The sequence below is a fragment of the Betta splendens genome, chromosome 21 (assembly GCF_900634795.4).
Source record: "Betta splendens chromosome 21, fBetSpl5.4, whole genome shotgun sequence".
Classification (NCBI taxonomy): Eukaryota; Metazoa; Chordata; class Actinopteri; order Anabantiformes; family Osphronemidae; genus Betta; species Betta splendens.
Genome location: NC_040899.1, coordinates 13,634,230 through 13,654,937, shown reverse-complemented (window position 1 = coordinate 13,654,937; position 20,708 = coordinate 13,634,230). Strand labels below are relative to the sequence as shown.

General features: G+C 43.3%; 3 protein-coding genes across 3 annotated transcripts; all 3 read left to right on the top strand.

The window, feature by feature from the left end:
* The first annotated feature begins 4,871 nt into the window (after nt 1-4,871).
* Nucleotides 4,872-7,490, top strand: LOC114847556 (ubiquinone biosynthesis O-methyltransferase-like). Its single transcript, XM_029137431.3, has 7 exons — nt 4,872-5,130; nt 5,269-5,429; nt 5,590-5,806; nt 5,981-6,081; nt 6,320-6,457; nt 6,630-6,738; nt 6,946-7,490. The coding sequence occupies exons 1-6, from the start codon at nt 5,020-5,022 to the stop codon at nt 6,715-6,717; spliced, it is 816 nt and encodes a 271-aa protein (XP_028993264.1). The 5' UTR covers nt 4,872-5,019; the 3' UTR covers nt 6,718-6,738; nt 6,946-7,490.
* A 3,779-nt stretch (nt 7,491-11,269) lies between these two features.
* LOC114847555 (putative methyltransferase DDB_G0268948) lies at nt 11,270-13,802 on the top strand. The gene is made up of 6 exons (XM_029137429.3): nt 11,270-11,545; nt 11,684-11,844; nt 12,005-12,221; nt 12,484-12,584; nt 12,773-12,910; nt 13,100-13,802. The coding sequence occupies exons 1-6, from the start codon at nt 11,435-11,437 to the stop codon at nt 13,185-13,187; spliced, it is 816 nt and encodes a 271-aa protein (XP_028993262.1). The 5' UTR covers nt 11,270-11,434; the 3' UTR covers nt 13,188-13,802.
* A 966-nt stretch (nt 13,803-14,768) lies between these two features.
* Nucleotides 14,769-18,440, top strand: LOC114847554 (putative methyltransferase DDB_G0268948). The gene is made up of 6 exons (XM_029137427.3): nt 14,769-15,115; nt 16,885-17,045; nt 17,223-17,439; nt 17,541-17,644; nt 17,752-17,889; nt 17,980-18,440. Exons 1-6 carry the CDS (start codon nt 15,005-15,007, stop codon nt 18,074-18,076), a joined length of 828 nt encoding a protein of 275 aa, XP_028993260.1. The 5' UTR covers nt 14,769-15,004; the 3' UTR covers nt 18,077-18,440.
* The last annotated feature ends 2,268 nt before the right edge of the window (nt 18,441-20,708 follow it).

Here is a 20,708-nt window from a genome sequence, read left to right as displayed (position 1 = left end):
ATGTTTGCCAGAAATCCTGACTACAACAAGGCAAACTGTGTGGAAAAGAGGCTAAAGCACTGAAGAGGTAAAATTCAACAAATATTTATAGAAACTAAAAAACTCAGTGTTTTAAGTTTGCGTTGGAAAAATCTGCAAGAAGCTTTTGTTCTGCACTTTGGAACCTGAAGAACTGTGCCAGAGGACTTTAGAGTTCCTCCTGGTTCAGACACAGGACACTTGTCAACAAATCTTCTAGCATAACACACAAAGCTACAATGTGTTACAATGAATGTAACCAGTGCAATAACCTAATGTCTTATCTCGTTCAGGTCTGCGTCAACAATCAGAGCATCAGAGATCTGAATCAGCTGCAACTGATGATTTATTATAATCTTGTTGCATAAACTACATTGTTTAGAAACACCTAAAATTTAATTTGCAAGTGAATATAAACATATTTTTTATATTACCTAAACCAGAAATTCATTTTTTGCTTTTGTTGTTATACAACTACTGTATGAGACCAATCAAGTAATTAGTTATAAGAGTTCATGAAAAATGTTATGGAGTGCAGTTTTGAAGATTCTGGGATATTGAAAATAATATTCCATATACGTGTAGACAAAAAATATAGTAAAGAAGTTAACTTTTAGTGTTCAGTGTGAGCAGTGTGAGACTGTGTTCCTTTTAGCATAATCATTTTTTATTTACAGCATTTTTTAATTTGGTGATGAATGTTTTTCAGCATTTTAATATTTACTGCAGTTTTTTTCAGCAGATATGCTGTATACGGTATATTTTTTCAGTTCACTGCCAAAACTACCGGTGTCTCGTTCATGCCTTGTACCTCCTGTTCCAGCTTTAGCTGTGTTTTTCTGCTTTGCAGGCAGTTCCTTTAAACACTGGGGTTTGGGTTTTTTCTAGTCTAATGTGAGTTTCTGCTTATGCAGTTTTCCTGCCTAGTGATATTTGGTTTAGTTACAATAGTTGCCAGTGTCTTTGCATTTAATTTTGTCAGCCTGAAACTGTGTTTTCATATTTTGTTATTAAAAGTATTTACTCATTGAACTACAACCAGCGACAGCATGTCTGCATTTGGGTCCAGCTGTTTTTATTTGTCTTTGTAACACAAATTAAAAAAATATATTTTCCAACATATGGATTATTTATAATTAAAAACTTAAGGACAATGGTTTAATTCCTCTCTGTGAGTTATCCTTGAAGTGCAGCCAATAGATGAAGTTAATTACAACATTATGAATGAAAATAAAAGCAAAGTGGAAAGCTTGAAAAATTAGACTGATTCAGCTTCGGTGGTAATCCTCCTTACCTCCTGGTCTATTACACTTCTCTTGTAGTTTTTTTGCCAGGTTTATTAGACTTCAAGACACCGTACTATAACTAACATCTACAAAGACCCTATTAAGACGTGTATGTGTCATTAGAACACTGTTATATCGTGTAGAATCCACATGTCTTGGTTATTACAGTAAACATTTTGTTTTAAACAAGAATATCAGCACCATATTTAATAAAAGTCTTAATACCCAGGAAAACCTTGAGGATAACTTTGATGATAGCTAGTTTCTGTATGTGTTTATAGCTATAGCAAATAGCATATAATACATATTATGAAATATATATTTTCATTCTAATAATGGTGAATTCCGTTATAGACATATTTTATATACAATGTCACAATTATTGGCCCATGTGTTGTTTTAATATCTCTTCTGTTGCTGCTTACCGACGGATGGCCCTGAAACCACAGCGTGCTGCTGCCCCATCCATCCAGCCACGTCCCACCCCTGCTGCACCTGTCGCCCAGCCATGTCAAGCTCCAGCGCAGCCATCATGTTCTGCTCCTGCCCTGGTGCAATCTTTGTCTCCTGCTCCTGTTAGAGTTCAGCCTGCATCCACTTCTGGTCTTCTGCCCATCATGATCCCTGCTGCATCACTTCTCCAGCCACATCTGACTTCTGCTGCCAAACCATGCCAAACTACAGTGCAGCAGCCGTCTTGACCAGCTCAAGCTCAAGCCCCAACCCCTTTCGGTCCAAACGAGGCCGTTCCTGCCTGCGTCGGCCCAGAGAGGCCGTTCCTGTCCCCGTTGGCCCAAAAGAGGCAGTTCCTGCCCCTGTCGGTCCAAACGAGGCCGTTCCTGTACCCGTTGACCCAGAATCAGTCGTTCCTGTCCCCGTCGGTCCAGAAGAGGTTGTTCCTGTCCCTGTTGGCCCAGAAGAGGCCGTTCCTGTCCCCGTTGACCCAGAAGAGGCCGTTCCTGCGCCATCGGCTCAAACGAGGCCCTTCTTGTCCCCGTCGGCCCAGAATCGGCCCTTCTTGTCTCCGTTGGCCCAGAAGAGGCAGTTCCTGTCCCCGTTGGCCCAGAAGAGGCAGTTCCTGCCCCTGGCGGCCCTGAAGAGGCTGCTCCTGGTGCCTGGTGGTCCAGAAGAGGCCGTTCCTGGACCCTGTGCCTTCTGCTCTCCTGTGTACAGGTGTCTTCCCTGGAGTGCCTGGTGGTTCTCCGATGAGCACGTCTGCTCCTGTTCCTGGCGGTCCAAGTGGAACCATGCCAACTTCAGTCCCCGGTGGCTGGGAGATGACCACACCAGCCCTGGTTCCTGTGTTCTCTGCTTCATTGTGTGAAAGTGTTGCCCATGGGGTTCCAGGTGGTTCGGTACTGACCACATCTGCCTCAGCTCCTGGTGGTTTGGCGAGTGCCACGTCCACTCTAAGTCCACGTCTGCCCTTCGTCATTGGTTCTGGCTCCGGTTCGGGCACCTTACCTGTAGCTCTGCTAACCGTCAATCTGTGTGAACTGACCAAGAAATACTATTAAACCTGATTCATACGTACCTGTCTGTCTCCGAGCTGTGCATGTGGGCACTTGTGTTTTAGTGACAGAGAAACTGTTTGTTTTCAATATAGAATTTTTGTTTTATATTTAAGCAATTTTTTCGTTTAGACTTTTTTCATTTAGTTTAATCAGACTGGTTCCTCACTGTGGCTCATCAAGAGAGCAGCAGTCACAGAAAGATTGTGTGGCCAAAAAATAAAACCTATCCAGAGATTTGCAAATTTTTTTCAACTTCTACTGCTTTCTACTTGTGTAGTACAAACGTTGACCAGCACAGAGAGCACTAAGCCTTTACTTCAGACAAAGTCGCTGCTGTGATCTGTCATTATATTTAGTTTTTTTTTTTTAATTAAAAAAATAATTATAATTAATAATTATCCATTGTAGGTGTGAGTGCGTTTGTGAATGCTTGTTTGCGATGGGCTGGCATCCTGTCTAGGCTGTACCCTGCCTCTTAGGCGGTATGGAAAATGGATTGAAGTCTGTCACAAGAATAGACAAAATAGCAAAAAAGCAGGTTTTCAAGTCCCAGCGCTGCTTGGCTGTAATGGGTTTCAATGATTCTGACACTAAGCTCCAGTACCAGAACTGTGGAGAAAAACTGAACCGCATCTATGAAGAGGTACAAGATGTTGTCATGATCTGGGTTTATTTCCTGTTTTATTTTGAAAAGACTTCCGTTTCTGGTCACGTCACGTTAGTTCCCGAGTCACGTCCCGGTCCTATTACGCACACCTGTCTCATATCAGTCATTATTCACTTGTGTATTTAACCACCACCAGTCACAACATCCAGTTGCCAGATTGTTGTATGCCAGTCATTACATTCCAGCATTTCTTAGTTCTGCCTACCTTGAGTGTGATCCAGTTTCCTGTTCCTGACCTCCAATTCCTGTCTGCTCCTGCCTGGAAAGAATTTGTGATACTGACCTGATCGTCTGACCTTGAGATAGCCTGCTCCTCACCGGTACTTTAGCTGTGTTGATCCTGTTGCCGAACCCTTGTATGTTCTTGGACCTGACACAGCCTGCTCCTTCTGTGCTGTAATCTGAGATTCACTGTGTATGACCTGGATCGTTTGTACTGAAGATTACTGGATTAAACCTTGATTTTACCACCTACTCTGTGTACTCGCACTGTGCATGTGGGTCCGATCTCAGGCCTAAGCCTGACAGATGTGGACTCATTTGTTTAGTGTTGAATCTTATCAGCCACACACTGTTTGGTGGCACAGGGTGTCAGAACAACAAATAGACAGAAAAGGCAAGTCCCATACAATTACAACCTCACTGTGGTTTAAATGAAAACAAGAAAGAAACAAAATCCCAACACCTCTCAAGTTCATTAACTGTAAATCCACAATCCACACACGTACTACACAAGCGTGAGTGACTGAACACAAACACAATAGCTACAGTACAAACAATTCAATAATCTATTACAGTGCATAAACTTTTTCTTTTGATTAATAATTTGTTGTTGTAGCAGTGGAAGCAAAGAACTATGCACTTATTTAGGAGTGTTTGCATGCTACATATGAAGAATTTAGTAAACAGACTTAGGAATTAGGAGGAATTTGGATCCAGTCAGTCAAACCACTTGATCGAGGTGATCTGAAATGTATTTTAACTTGTCATTTAAAGTAACCATCACATGACTATGTGCTGGAGAACATAGCAAATGATAGAAAGTCCATCACAAGATTAGAAAAAATAGCAAAAAGCTTAAATGTGATAAGGCAGTACAAGGTGTAAGCTAAAGAATCTCTTCTACAGTTTCAGATTTCGTTAAATGAAAAAAGTAAAGGCACAAGTCGTGATAATCCAGGTCCAAGGTCCAGGGTCCGTTACAAAAAAAAAACTAATAAAACAAAAGAACAGGAACAAAATAAGGAGCGTTTACTGCTGCCACCCTCAATAAGATGACACGTCATACGGCGGTCGACCAATCGTAGCAGAGGACGCGCGTTACGTAATCAATCCGAAAACGTAAACGCCTCCAGAAATACAATAAGTACGATGTGAGAAAAGTGCGGTCTGACAGGTCTAAGGTGAATTACCTGTGTAGAAACCGATACACGCTGTTACAGATTCATTCAGTGAAGACACGACGGAAGGAAAACCTGAAGACGAGGTTACACACACGTTGCGATCAGGAAGAGAAGACTAGCGTACAGTCATTATGGCATATCGGATGTTTGAAGGGAAGGACCATGCGTGCCTCTACCAGAAGTACCGCTTCACGCCCCCAGATCAGCTCAAGACCATTGTTCTCCAATACCTTGATAAAAAGGTACTCCTGAAAATAGACTGCGACCACCAGGTTACAGCGCGTATTAAACCTGCAATAGGACACACCGACTAGTTGCTGCGCTGCCTTTACTGTACAGTCTCCACAAGCAACAGCTGTATTTGTGTCCGACATCCTCAGAAGGGACGGCCGCACGTGCTGGCAGTGGATGTCGGCTGTGGAACGGGTCAGAATTCACGAGTGTTCGCGGCGGATTTCAAAGAAGTGATGGGCGTTGACGTGAGTGAGAGTCAGCTGGAGGAGGCCAGAGCTGTTCCAGGGTTCCCCAACGTCATGTACAGGTGAGAACAGCAGCGCAGGACGCAATGACAATAAAGCTGGTCTCAGACTCTTACTTCAACTCAATGACCACAGAAGGAAACAATGTCCGAGTATTAGCAGTTTAATGGTGCCTAGTGAAGTAAACAGATGCTTCCTGTGACCTGTCCATCACACCTGCAGGAGCGGAACGGCAGAGGAGCTTCCAGTGGCAGACGGCTCCGTTGACCTGCTGACAGCGGCAACAGCCGCCCACTGGTTCGACCAGTCCAGGTTCTTGACCGAGGCAGATCGGGTTTTGAAGTCCCGGGGCTGCTTGGCTCTGATGGGTTTCAATGATAATGACACTAAGCTCCAGTACCAGAACTGTGGAGAAAAACTGAACCGCATCTATGAAGAGGTACAGGATGTGGACTCATTTGTTTAGTGTTGAATCTTATCAGCCACACACTGTTTGGTGTCAGAACAACAAATAGACACAAAAGGCCAGTGCCATACAAATACAACCTCACTGTGGTTTAAATGAACCTGATTCTGTGATTAGGTTTATTGACATGATTATATTATATTCCAGGTGAAACAGGTGCTGACTCCATACAAGACCACCCCAGTGGATATATGTGAAAGCAAGCTGGAGGCGCTGTACACGGCCATCCCATATCCAGACAAAGACAGGTACGTACGTGCCACACAAGCGGAGTGACTGAACACAAACACAATAGCTACAAACAATGACATAGTCCCTTACACTACAAAGACCAAAGCACCATTAGGTTTCACCCAAACAAATTAAATTATTAAGGTTGCACTCTGTTTTGGATTATACTTAAATCAGAAACAAACATAAACCTTTACTATTGTATTGATCATTTGATTTACACACTCTAGTTATTATTCTGTGCTGTTTTTTTAGGATTGAGGGTATTAAAATGAAGATTTACACCCCGCTGCAGAACATTCTCGGACTTATTGAGACCTGGTCCGTGTTTCAAACTTACAAGAAGAACGACCCGCAGGCAGCCAATGAGCTGGTGCATAACGCTCAAAAGAGGTAACACACACACACACACACACACACACACACACACACACACACACACACACACACACACACACACACACACACACACACACACACACTGTACTGTAAATGTTGGTAATAATAAGCACTCTGTAATATTCTGCTGGACATTAAGCTGCACGCTCTTTGCATTGCTTCACAGATTTCTGGAGGAAATGGGTGTCACCGACCCCAACACTGAAATCGAGTACACAATGGAATATTACTGTGTTCTGGCATCAAAGCCGTAATAATCAAGACTATTGGTTGTGGTGGGTGTTTGTATCAAGAAAGTGCTTGTAAAATGTGGCCTACACCTTTTTAACCTGAAATATTTTTATATATAAAAATATTGTATATAAACTCACTACAATTGCTATAGTAAAACTTGCACTTAGACAATGGGGTTATATAACTGTACAAGTCAAACACATTTGAAACATATTGACTTGTACAACACTGCCATTGTTGATTGATAGAGGCTGCTGAGCTGCAACTAAGAAGCCTTATAGCCAAGCCTCGTTGGCCCAGAAGAGGCCGTTCCTGTCGCCCTCGACCCAGAAGAGGCAGTCCTTGCCCATGGCAGCCTTGAAAAGGCTGCTCCTGGAGGTCCTGGTGGTCCAGACCGGTTCAGACCAGTCCTGGACCCCTGTGCCATCAGCTCTACTCTTCCCTGGAGTGCCTGGTGGTTCTCCACAATGGGGTTATCTAACTGTACATGTCAAACACGTTTGAATGTTGACTTGTACTAGATTTATTATAATCTTGTTGCATAAACTAAAATGTTTAGAAGCACCTAAAAATTAATTTGCAAGTGAATATAAACATATTTTTTATATTACCTAAACCAAGAATTCAGTTTTTGCTTTTGTTTGTTATACAACTATGAGATCAATTGAGTAATTAGTGTAATGAAAAGTGTAATGGAGTGCAGTTTTGAAGAATCTGGGATATTGAAAATAATATTCCATATACTGTACGTGTAGACACAAAATACACACAAATAAAAATACATTTTCCAACATATGGAATATTTATAATTAAAAACTTAAGGACAATGATTTGATTCCTCTCTGTGAGTTATCCTTGAAGTGCAGCCAATAGATGAAGTTAATGACAACATTATGAATAAAAATAAAAGCAAAGTGGAAAGCTTGAAAAATTAGACTGATTCAGCTTCGGTGGTAATCCTCCTTACCTCCTGGTCTATTACACTTCTCTTGTACTGTAGTTTCTTTTGCCAGGTATATTAAAATTCAAGATACTGTACTGTAACTAACATCTATAAAGACCCTATTAAGACGTGTATGTGTCATTAGAACACTGTTATATTATGTAGAATCCACATTTCTTGGTTATTACAGTAAACATTTTGTTTGAAAACAAGAATATCAGCACCATATTTAATAAAAGTCTTAATACCCAGGAAAACCTTAAGGATAACTTTGATGATAGCTAGTTTCTGTATGTGTTTATAGCTATAGCAAATAGCATATAATATATATTATGAAATATATATTTTCATTCTAATAATGGTGAATTCCGTTATAGACATATTTTATATACAATGTCACAATTATTGGCCCATGTGTTGTTTTAATATCTCTTCTGTTGCTGCTTACCGACGGATGGCCCTGAAACCACAGCGTGCTGCTGCCCCATCCATCCAGCCACGTCCCACCCCTGCTGCACCTGTCGCCCAGCCATGTCAAGCTCCAGCGCAGCCATCATGTTCTGCTCCTGCCCTGGTGCAATCTTTGTCTCCTGCTCCTGTTAGAGTTCAGCCTGCATCCACTTCTGGTCTTCTGCCCATCATGATCCCTGCTGCATCACTTCTCCAGCCACATCTGACTTCTGCTGCCAAACCATGCCAAACTCCAGTGCAGCAGCCGTTTTGCCCAGCTCAAGCTCAAGCCCCAACCCCTTTCGGTCCAAACAAGGCCGTTCCTGTCCCCGTTGGCCCAGAAGAGGCAGTTCCTGCCTGCGTCGACCCAGAAGAAGCCGTTCCTGCCTGCATCGGCCCAGAAGGGGCCGTTCCTGCCTGCGTCGGCCCAGAAGAGGCCGTTCCTGTACCCATTGGCCCTGAAGAGGCCGAACCTGCTCTGTCGGCCCAAACGAGGCTGTTCCTGTCCTCGTTGGCCCAGAATCGTGCGTTCCTGTCCCCGTCCCAGACCGGTTTGCGCCGGTCCTGGACCCTGTGCCTTCTGCTCTCCTGTGTACAGGTGTCTTCCCTGGAGTCCCTGGTGGTTCTCCGATGAGCACATCTGCTTCTGTTCCTGGCGGTCCAAGTGGAACCATGCCAACTTCAGTCCCCGGTGGCTGGGAGATGACCACACCAGCCCTGGTTCCTGTGTTCTCTGCTTCATTGTGTGCAGGTGTTGCCTTCGGTGTTCCTGGTGGTCCGGTACTGACCACGTCTGCCTCAGCTCCTGGTGGTCCGGCGAGTACCACGTCAGCTCCGGCTCCTTATCTACCCTCGTCGTTGGTTCTGGCTCCGGCTCCTCATCTGCCCTCGTCTCTGGCTCCGGTTCCGACTCCTTACTTGTACCTTTGCTAACCATCCACCTGTGAACTGACCAAGAAATACTATTAAACCTGATTCATACGTACCTGTCTGTCTCCGAGCTGTGCATGTGGGTCCACCATATCTGTGATCCGTGACAATCATTATCATGATTATCATGATATCATGATTATTATGATCACTGCTGAGCCGTAAATTAAAAATCTTAAACTTACACAAGCAAATAATAAATTTAGTTTTCCTGTGTTTCAGTGACAGAGCAACTGTTTAATATATAATTTTCGTTTTATATTTAAAGAATTTTTTCGGTTAGACTTTTTTTCATTAAGTTTCTTTAGACGGGTTCCTCACTGTGGATCATCAAGAGAGCAGCAGTCACAGAAAGACTGTGTAGCCAGAAAACAAAACCTATCCGGAGATTTGTAGTATAAACGTGGACCAGCAGAGGGAGCACCAAGCCTTTACTTCAGAGAAACTCGCTGCTTTGACCTGTCATTATATTTAGTAGTTTCGATAATTAAAAAAAAAGAATTATGCACTTATTTATAATAATAAATAATAAATCTGCATCAGTACAGTAAAGTGTTGTTCATAGATGTATGACCGAGGCCGACCAAGATGTTTACAGGTCAGTCCAACAATTGTCCTTGGAGGGAGACACAATAAGAAAAAGAAGATAGAAGCACAGCTGGTGAGCTAGACTGTACCTGGGAAGGGAGATACACAGCCAGTTCTAATAGCATTTTAACAATTTATGACTAATTTGTCTGGATCAATAGTCCAATCAGTCAGAACGCAGGGCTTCATCGCCTCTTGTGGGACCCGTGACATCTCCTCAAGCCGTCAGACAAGTGTTAAGTCTGTCTGCAGATGTACATTTCAGATTGAGGTGATCTGAAATGTATTTTAACATTTGTGGGGAAAACATCATTGGAAGACACTGTAGGAAAATGCATAATCAGTAGAGGATACAATTGTTTTGACAAGAAAGTGGTCTGCTTGACATCTTAACAGGTGTAAATTGTGATGTGCCCAAAGAGGATCTGATCCCCCAAATGCCTGTTAAAATCCTGAGATGTAACTGACTTATCATTTAAAATTACCATCAGATGTGCTAAAAAAAATAACAAATCATAAAGTCCATCAAAAGAATAGACAAAATTGCAAAAAAGCAGGTTTTGAAGTCTCGGGGCTGCTTGGCTGTGATGGGTTTCAATGATAATGACACTAAGTACCCTCCAGTGGTACCTCCAGTACCAGAACTGTGGGGAAAAACTGAACCGCATCTGTGACGAGGTACAGGATGTGGACTCATTTGTTTAGTGTTGAATCTTATCAGCCACACACTGTTTTTGACACAGGTGCCAGGACAACAAATAGACAGAAAAGGACAGTGCCATACAAATACAACCTCACTGTGGCTTAAATGAAAACAAGAAAAAAACAACATCCCAACACCTCTCAAGTTCATTTACTGTAAATCTACACTTTGCAGTAAGAAGTAATCCTAGAATAAAGCCTGATCCTCCTCCCTGCTCCTATGATGAGGCTTATTCACATGATTATATTATATTCCAGGTGAAACAGGTGCTGACTCCATACAAGACCACCCCAGTGGATATATGTGAGAGCAAACTGGAGGCGCTGTACACGGCCATCCCATATCCAGACAAAGACAGGTACGTACGTACCACACAAGCGTGAGTGACTGAACACAAACACAATAGCTACAGTACAAACAATTCAATAATCTATTACAGTGCATAAACGTTTTCTTTTGATTAATAATTTGTTGTTGTAGCAGTGGAAGCAAATAACTATGCACTTATTTAGGAGTGTTTGCATGCTACATATGTAAGAATTTAGTGAACAGACTTAGGAATTAGGAGGAATTTGGATCCAGTCAGTGAAACCACTTGATTGAGGTGATCTGAAATGTATTTTAACTTGTCATTTAAAGTAACCATCACATGACTATGTGCTGGAGAACATAGCAAATGATAGAAAGTCCATCACAAGATTAGTATATCTTATAAAGTGAATGCACAAATTGTGATAATCCAGGTTCAAGGTCCAGGGTCCGTTACGAAAAAACTAATAAATCAAAAATAACAAAAACAGCAAAAGAACAAGAACGCGAACAAGAACAAGAACAAAATAAGGAGCGTTTACCGCTGCCAACCTAAAAAAGATGACACGTCATACGGCGGTCGACCAATCGCAGCGGAGGACGCGCGTTACGTAATCAATCCGACACGCCTCCAGAAATACAATAAGTACGATGTGAGAAAAGTGCGGTATGACAGGTCTAAGGTGAATTACCTGTGTAGAAACCGATACACGCTGTTACAGATTCATTCAGTGAAGACACGACGGAAGGAAAACCTGAAGACGAGGTTACACACACGTTGCGATCAGGAAGAGAAGACTAGCGTACAGTCATTATGGCATATCGGATGTTTGAAGGGAAGGACCATGCGTGCCTCTACCAGAAGTACCGCTTCACGCCCCCAGATCAGCTCAAGACCATTGTTCTCCAATACCTTGATAAAAAGGTACTCCTGAAAATAGACTGCGACCACCAGGTTACAGCGCGTATTAAACCTGCAATAGGACACACCGACTAGTTGCTGCGCTGCCTTTACTGTACAGTCTCCACAAGCAACAGCTGTATTTGTGTCCGACATCCTCAGAAGGGACGGCCGCACGTGCTGGCAGTGGATGTCGGCTGTGGAACGGGTCAGAATTCACGAGTGTTCGCGGCGGATTTCAAAGAAGTGATGGGCGTTGACGTGAGTGAGAGTCAGCTGGAGGAGGCCAGAGCTGTTCCAGGGTTCCCCAACGTCACGTACAGGTGAGGACAGCAGCGCAGGACGCAATGACAATAAAGCTGGTCTCAGACTCTTACTTCAACTCAATGACCACAGAAGGAAACAATGTCCGAGTATTAGCAGTTTAATGGTGCCTAGTGAAGTAAACAGACGCTTCCTGTGACCTGTCCATCACACCTGCAGGAGCGGAACGGCAGAGGAGCTTCCAGTGGCAGACGGCTCCGTTGACCTGCTGACAGCGGCGACAGCCGCCCACTGGTTCGACCAGTCCAGGTTCTTGACCGAGGCAGATCGGGTTTTGAAGTCCCGGGGCTGCTTGGCTCTGATGGGTTTCAATGATAATGACACTAAGCTCCAGTACCAGAACTGTGGAGAAAACCTGAACCGCATCTATGAAGAGGTACAGGATGTGGACTCATTTGTTTAGTGTTGAATCTTATCAGCCACACACTGTTTGGTGTCAGAACAACAAATAGACACAAAAGGCCAGTGCCATCCAAATATAACCTCACTGTGGTTTAAATGAAACAACAACCCAACACCTCCTAAGTTCATTTACTGTAAATCTACACTTTGCAGTAAGAAGTAATCCTAGAATAAAGCCTGATCCTCCTCCCTGCTCCTATGATGAGGCTTATTCACATGATTATATTATCGTCCAGGTGAAACAGGTTCTGACTCCATACAAGACCACCCCAGTGGATATATGTGAAAGCAAGCTGGAGGCGCTGTACACGGCCATCCCATATCCAGACAAAGACAGGTACGTACGTGCTACAAAAGCGTAAGTGACTGAACACAAACACAATAGCTACAAACAATGACATAGTCCCTTACACTACAAAGACCAACCATAAGGTTGCACCCTGTCAGAAACAGACATAAAACTTTACTATTGTTTCGATCATTTGATTTACACACTCTAGTTATTCTTCTGTGCTGTTTTTCTAGGATTGAGGGTATTAAAATGAAGATTTACACCCCGCTGCAGAGTGTTCTCGGATTTATTGAGACCTGGTCCATGTTTCAAACTTACAAGAAGAACGACCCGCAGGCAGCCAATGAGCTGGTGCATAACGCTCAAAAGAGGTAACACACACACACACACACACACACACACACACACACACACACACACACACACACACACACACACACACACACACACACACACATACACACACACACACACACACACACACACAAGGTTAGTGATAATAACCACCCTGTACTATACTGCTGGACATTAAGCTGCACGCTCTTTGCATTGCTCCACAGATTTCTGGAGGAAATGGGCGTCACCGATCCCGACACTAAAATCGAGTACACAATGGAATATTACTGTGTTCTGGCATCAAAGCCGTAATAATCAAGACTTTTGGGTGTGGGTGTTGGTATCAAGAAACTGCTTGTAAAATGTGGCCTACACCTTCTTAACCTGAAATATTTATGTATATGAAATATATATGTAAAACAAATTGTATATAATATATAAACTCACTACAATTACTGTACTATAGTAAAACTTGCATTTACAGTAGACAATGGGGTTATATAACTGTGCAAGTCAGACACGTTTGTTGACTTGTACACGACTGCCATTGCTGATTGATAGAGAGGCTGGTGAGCTGCTACAGTTTAACTAAGAAGCCTTATAGCCAAGCCACTACAAGTAGTTAAGATAAGATAAAGAGAAACCTTTATTCGTCTCACAGGGAAATTTCAATGTTGCAGCAGTAAACAAAGAATAGAGAATGATAAAAAACGTTTATGTAATAATTTTAACAATAGATATAAAAATGTATTTAGAGATGTCCACAGTCATACAGTAAGTAATTCCCTGCTTCAATCATTTGAAGTCACCTTGGCACTTCTGGTAACTGTGTGTACAGTATTTTGTATGTTTCCAATATAATAAAACTGCATAAATACTGGTAAAATAAAACCCAGCAGTGTAATTCACAGTAGGCTGTAAGCTGTTTTAAGTTGCATATCAATCTATTTAGCAATTACTGTGAGAAGTGAGTAATGTTTGGCTGGTCATGACTGGTATCGCTTCCGTTGTGCACCGTTACAGCATATAAACATGTTAATACTGGGGCTGATAAATGTGTAGTAGCTGTGAGTTCACATTCATTGACAGTGGGACGGCGTTAAAGCAACTTTACTGCCTTTAACTTTTAAAGGGAACGATAAACTATCACATACAGTATTAAACACTGAGCGCACAGGGAGGAAGTTTAGCCGTTAGAACCACTGACTGATAGTGAAAACGCTTAGTGAAGCGATACTTCAGGTTGTGATCATAAACATGGTTTTATCCCCAAAATAAAACTGGATTCTGACAGCACATATTTACAGCTTTATTGGACCCACTTTGAGCCAGGTGACCTGATGGTGGTGATGATGTGGCCCAGAATTCTGTGCTTGTGTGATTGATGCTTGTTTATACAAGCGGAGGATTCAGAAGCGTTTTGAGGGGGGGATCAGGATCAGAGCCAGCGTTTGAGGCTCTGTGAATCAGGACACTGACCTTTACTCAGGGGACAACGCACGTGATGTATTTTTAACACAATAACATTCCCTGTTAAAAATTAACCAAAAATAAAATGTCCGGATGTCGGTTGGGGCTGTAAACTGAGAAGTGAAGGACCCAAATGCACAGCACGGGAAAACAGAGCTTCAACAAAGGCGGCCTCAAATGGCGACAGTTTCAAAAAACAGCAGGCAAAAGCGACTGCGGTCAAGCAGCGGTCAAAACCAGTAAATCCAATAAAGGAAGAGGTACCGACAGGAATCAGCAAAAACCCAGTCAAAACTCAAAAACGGCTACTGATCCAGGACACTCCCAGCTCCCACCGCCGCTTCCCGGTCAGCTCTCTCTCTCTCTCTCTCTTTGTCTCTCTCTCTCTATTTCTCGCTCTCTCTCTCTTCTCTCTCTCCCTCTCTCTCTGTTTCTGTCTGTATGTCTGTCTGTCTGTCTCTCTGTCTGTCTGTCTGTCGCTCTCTCTGTCGCTCTCTCTGTCTGTCTGTCTGTCTCTCTCTCTGTCTGTCTGTCTGTCGCTCTCTCTGTCTGTCTGTCTGTCTCTCTCTCTCTGTCTGTCTGTCTGTCGCTCTCTCTCTCTCTCTCTCATTCTCTGACTGTCGTCTCATCTGGTGTGTGCGTTTTGCTCCATCGGTGTCATGGCCAACCGTCTGTTTGAAAGCAGGGAGCACGCGGCGGACTACTGGAAGTACAGGCTCTGCCCCTCGGATCGTCTCATTCAACGTATGATCGACTTCCTCGACACTCGGGTACGTACGGTGTCGGGTGTCGGGACCAGCAGTGACTGTTTGCCAGAAATCGATTTCCGCACGCGGGAGCGCGCGCCGCCTCGTTAAGGCGTTTAGCTCGCGTTGTGTGAAACTACACCTGCTTATTTCGGTTTCAAACCGCCATAAGTTGTGATTATTATCCGCTACACGTTTTCTAGTGGACGTTTTAGATTTTGTGTAAACGACCGAAAATAAACAGCGGTCGTCGATCGTGACTGTTTAACTCTATGACATGGCGCTAGGACTCAGATCTACGACTCATTTATGCTGTAACATGTTTGTTCTTCACATTTTGTTTCTGATTGAAACTGCACGAGTGACCACCGAGTTGTTTCACCACTTTTAACTTCCTGTATGGGACCAGTTAAACCAGTAAGATGCTTGCTTTATGTTGCCACAAAGTGATTAAAGCCAATACAGTATCTGTTTACTAAACCCTTCTTTTTCTCTTGTTTTAAGTTGATGGAGCTCTGCTCCAGTACAACCAGTATGAGGTAACAGTGGTCAGGTGAGCTGGATGCTCATTAAAACTGTTAATATAACCCAGCAGAAGGACAGTGGAGTTTAAATGAGGAAGAAATAAGCTTCTTATGAATATATATTGGCTGTAATCACATTTGGCAACGTGAAGACAGCGTCTTACTGGTTGAACTGGTCTCAAACAGGTGTAGACAGTGATAAGATGTACTGGATGCTCATTAAATCTGTTAATATAACCCAGCAGAGCTCCGTCCTTTATCCTCTTTATCCCAACTGTCCGGCCACTCCCTCACTATATTCACCCACAAATTTTGATCTTTAGACCCATCTGTACTTCAAATCCTCTATATTATAAAACTCTCTAACAGAATTAAACCCCCCTGCTTGCCTTTTTCCCTCCTCCAGCCCCAACTCCACCCTCACCTCTTTCTGCCTCCATATGGATCTTTTAGTGATGTAATTCTCCATTTCCGCCTCCATCTCACCAAACCCCACGTTTTGCCCACACTACACCCTTCCACCCAAAGCTCACCACCCCACCTCCTCTCTCTCCCAGCACCAGTCTAAAACTTTTTTCTCTGGGTCGTAAACATCCTCCCCCTTTATGGCCTATCCAGTCGTTCACCGCAATGTTGTTGTTTTCTCCAGATGAGTGGCATGACACCTGTTTCAATCCTCAGTGCACAAATAAAATCACTGCTAAACACCTCATAACATTCACCACCTTCATATATTTCCCTTTCACATACATCCCTCCAACTTAACGTCTGATCAAAAATTACACCTAAGAACTTAACACTTTTAATCATCTCTATTTCCTTCCCATACAATTTTAGACTCAAACCATCACCCACCTTTGCCTTTTGTGAAAACCATTGCCTTTGTTTCATCCACCAAGAACTTAGACCCCTTTTATCACCCCATTCTTGAACTTCCTGCACCTTCTTAACAATATATTCTCTGTTCCTCCCTCTCTTCTAGATTGCACCATCGTGATCAAACAGAGACCTTTCCAAACCCTTATCCAACCCACTAAACACACCGTTGATCATAATATTAAACAGAACAGGACTGACCACACCCAATTAAACAGTTTCCCCCTGATTCCCATATTATGCAATGCAACTAACAAGCCGTCCTTCCACAACATGTCCATCCTAATGGCAATTGATTTCTGGCATACAGTCACTTTTTGGCACGACACCTGTCCTGTACAGCACAATAGGACAGGACGTAATAGGCTGTAACCCGGCGCTACGTGCTCACAGAAAGGCCGCCCCTTCGACCTGGCGCTGGACGTGGGCTGCGGTTCGGGACAGGGCTCGGTGCTGCTCGCCAAACACTTCACGTCCGTGGTGGCGACGGACGTGAGTCGTGCCCAGCTGGAGGAGGCTCTGCTGCACGCGAACCGGCCCAACATCACGTACAAGTGAGCAGAGCAGTCATATACATTGTGACACCGTAATAATTAAAAAGGATCTGCAATCAAATGCTTTCCAGCAACAAGCGAAGCTCAGCTCCACAAACTGTCACTAAGTAAAATGCAAATGAGGCAGGCTGACCTTTGTGCCGCCCACGTGACTCGGCCGCTCCTCTCCCACCGCAGACAGTGTGCGGCCGAAGAGCTGCCGCTGGACGACGGCTCGGTGGACCTGGTGGCGGCCATGTCGGCCTTCCACTGGTTTGACCGGCCGCGCTTCCTCCGGGAGGCCCACAGGGTCCTGAAGCCCCGCGGCTGCTTGGCGCTGCTCAACTACACCATCGACATGGAGCTGAGCCACCCCGGCTGCTGCCCGGCAGCGCTGAACCGGGCCTGCAAGGAGGTGAGCACATGCAGAACGCTGCCCCGTCCACCACACTGGGATGATTAGTTGATAAATAACACGCTTTGACTTAAATAAAAGCCTGACTCTTTTTCTCGCAGTTTTATGAAGCCCTGCATCCGTACCGCAGCCCCTGCCTCGGCCCCAGCTCCATGGACTTCTACCGCGAGGCCTCTCAATCCATCCCTTACCCCGACAAGGAGTGGTAGGTGACAGAGCCACTGCTGCTGGATGCTGCATCCATGCTGTATCTATACAAGTATTTAGTTAGGCGTCATCCAGTCATGATACGTTCACTGTTGTGTGTTGCAGGCAGGAGTGCGTGTGGGTGAAACAGTCCATGCCTCTGTCCAGCTTCATAGGTTTGCTGCAGTCTTTCTCTCATTATCAGATTCTGTTGAGAGAGGACCCTCAGAAGGCCGACGGGCTCTCGCAGGCCTTCTGTGAAAGGTGCAGTGAGGCTTTCACAGCATACACATGAATGCACGCACCCCATCTAGCCTGCGTACTGTACGCGTGTCCCATTCTGTTCCCCCGTAGGTTGATGTCAATAATGCGCGTGACCTCTGCAGAGACCGAGGTGGAGGTGGCTGTGAAGTATTACTACCTGCTGGCCTGCAAACCACAGGACGTCTGATTCCTGTGGACCGAGTCAAAGACGTACTGTAGAGCACTGAAGATCTTATGTAACGTATATGAGAGCAATAGTTTAACATTTAGGGAACACGTTAAGAAAGAAGGTAGTTGAATGATATGTCCTTCATGGCTGTGACCTAATGTGTCCTGTGAAGGAATCCTTATATTTAGAAGTGATTAAATTACTGAGTAATTCTAGAACAGAGTCTAACTAAGCTGTGTGTTCTATTACTTGCAATTATATTGCACAAGACAGTAAATGTTAGAGACAAATAACACCTGATGAAAGCAGATGAAGTCTTTAATTGTAGAATTGTCATACTTGTGTTGTTCATATTAAAACAAGACATAAATTGACACTATAATTATGGGTCCTTCATTCGTTTTCACTTATAAAAAGCATTTTGTATTTTTCTTTTGTTGCAGTAGTCAACAATAATGTGAGGTAGAGAACAATATGATCTCAGTACCTGTCTTGTAGTGTGAAGTTCTTGTCTTCTTAATTATTATCATGATCATATTACTCAAGCAGATTATCGGTTACAATTGTAGAGCAGCAAGTAGGATGAACACATTAATTTCTAACCTTTGTATTTTTGCTTTTGCAACATATTTGTGGATGAGGTGAGGTCACAGGTCAGGTCGGCACACGCTGTGACTACGTCACACCTGATCTTAACAGAACGTTCTGGTTGAAGTGTTTGTGCAGTTACTGGATCTTCCTCTGAGTGGCAGCGTTGACCTTCTTGACGTGCTCATCTTCTTCAAACCTAAGATGTTGCCTCTAACCACGTCACTTGGAAATCAAATGCCCTGCAGCAACAGCAAAAGTGCTGTTGGGTGTAATTAGTCATTTTTATATCAATGCAAGTGTAAACAAAAAGAAGAATTCATCCAATCATTCCTGTATCTGGTAAACTAGCGTATGTGTGTGTTTCCCATATTCCCACTAGAGGGAGGCATTTGTTTAAAAGTCATTATTGACAATAATTCATGTAGCTGGTAACCATTTAATTTAATCACATAAACCCAAAGACAACATATTGTAATATATGCAAACATCAAAGGAGCATCACAACCCTGCAGCCTTGTATATTGTCAGGGGTCTCGCTGAGTCTTTGACTGTCGCTTTCACTGGTACCAGAGCTGAGACAGTCGGCTCCCATCTGCTGCGAAGAAAACAGATTGTGACTCATCACTCGGAGACATCTTCAGACTTTCACTTTAGGCTGGAAGGTCTTCTTGTAAACGGAGCCTTGTGAAAGTTATTCTGCTGCTTTTCTATCTTGAGGCCGTCCTTCACATTTCTCTGATACTTGACAGAGTGACACTTCGGAGGCAACGTTTCCCTGCAGCTACTGGCATTTTAACATGTGGCTTTTCTCTTTTTTTTTCTGACTGCTTCTAAATGCTCCCATGCAATGACAGTGTTTCATCAAAGCAGTGTGCGTGTGTATCAATATTCTAAGTGTAAACCAGAGGCACAAACAGAAGACAGCTGAGCATCAGTCTTTTCCTATGTCACCTTTACTACTAACCATAATATATACCATAACTCATTCCACCCATGATGCTGATGCTTGATCTCTAGAGTATTTTAAATGACTTAGTTATACTTACAGTACAGTACTGTATGTAATCATGTGTTTATGCCTTATGTTGTTACTAGTTTCCCTAAATCATTTCAAATACAAACATGAGATTGCCAAATACAGTTAAAGTAAATAATAATTCTTATGTTTGGCTAATGAGGATGTTTGAAGCGATTGGTTGTTCTTAACCTGTACTTCTTCCAAACCTCAACTAAATAAAAGCATGTAAGACGGATGTTTGTAAGTCTGTCTATTTTTGTAAGCACCATCAAACTTAAACTAAGAAGGTATTAAAACCTAGAATAGCTAAACTGAATACTGAAAATTGTGCCTGGACAATATGAGTGCTACAGTAGATTAATGACTAATTGGTTCCTTTCAAAATAAAAGGACAGCAGTGTGAAATATTTGCCATAGTGGGCTTCACCCACAAATTCAGTTCCTCACCTTGATTCACATTATTTAAAAAAAATCCATTATTAGTAAATGTCACCAGCAGCTTCTACTTCACAGCTTTTATAAAGTTTCAAATCTGTCTTCAGCCACAGCCACAGCAATTTTTGAAGTTTCAGCAACGTCAGCAATTCCTCAGCAATCAATTCCACATTTCAGCATTCACGGCGCACTTCTCCAGGAAACACGTTTTCTAGTTTGCATTGATTTTGTATTGAACTGGCTTCTCAGCAGAAACAACTGTGACAATGTGACAATAAAAACAGAGCTGCTCATTTTAACCTGTCAGGTCCTCATTCGCATTGGTTCACTCTCACTGCTCTCAGCATCAATGTGTTATTTAATTGACCAGATTTAATCTGTGCGTACTGAAGCTGAATCCTGCTTCTCCAGGACTTTGTGATAATAATGTCTGGTGGTTTTCATGCCCTGTGTAACTGAATCTGCCTTTAATTTTCAGACTTTTCTTCTGCCTCCCTGGTGGAAACACTTCCACAAACGCAAAGGTGTGTCACACAATCCTACACGCTTTGCTTGTAGCAGTTGTTTAAAACACATTACCCACGGCACTGCAGAGGTTTGAGGCTT

Coding starts and splice junctions, on each gene's coding strand:
- LOC114847554 (XM_029137427.3), top strand. CDS start 15,005: ATGGCCAACCGTCTGTTTGAAAGCAGGGAGCACGCGGCGGACTACTGG. Junction 17,440..17,540: donor TGAACCGGGCCTGCAAGGAG/GTGAGCACATGC, acceptor TTTTTCTCGCAG/TTTTATGAAGCCCTGCATCC. Junction 17,645..17,751: donor CCTTACCCCGACAAGGAGTG/GTAGGTGACAGA, acceptor TGTGTGTTGCAG/GCAGGAGTGCGTGTGGGTGA.
- LOC114847556 (XM_029137431.3), top strand. CDS start 5,020: ATGGCATATCGGATGTTTGAAGGGAAGGACCATGCGTGCCTCTACCAG. Junction 5,131..5,268: donor TCCAATACCTTGATAAAAAG/GTACTCCTGAAA, acceptor CGACATCCTCAG/AAGGGACGGCCGCACGTGCT. Junction 5,807..5,980: donor TGAACCGCATCTATGAAGAG/GTACAGGATGTG, acceptor ATTATATTCCAG/GTGAAACAGGTGCTGACTCC.
- LOC114847555 (XM_029137429.3), top strand. CDS start 11,435: ATGGCATATCGGATGTTTGAAGGGAAGGACCATGCGTGCCTCTACCAG. Junction 11,546..11,683: donor TCCAATACCTTGATAAAAAG/GTACTCCTGAAA, acceptor CGACATCCTCAG/AAGGGACGGCCGCACGTGCT. Junction 12,585..12,772: donor CCATATCCAGACAAAGACAG/GTACGTACGTGC, acceptor CTGTTTTTCTAG/GATTGAGGGTATTAAAATGA.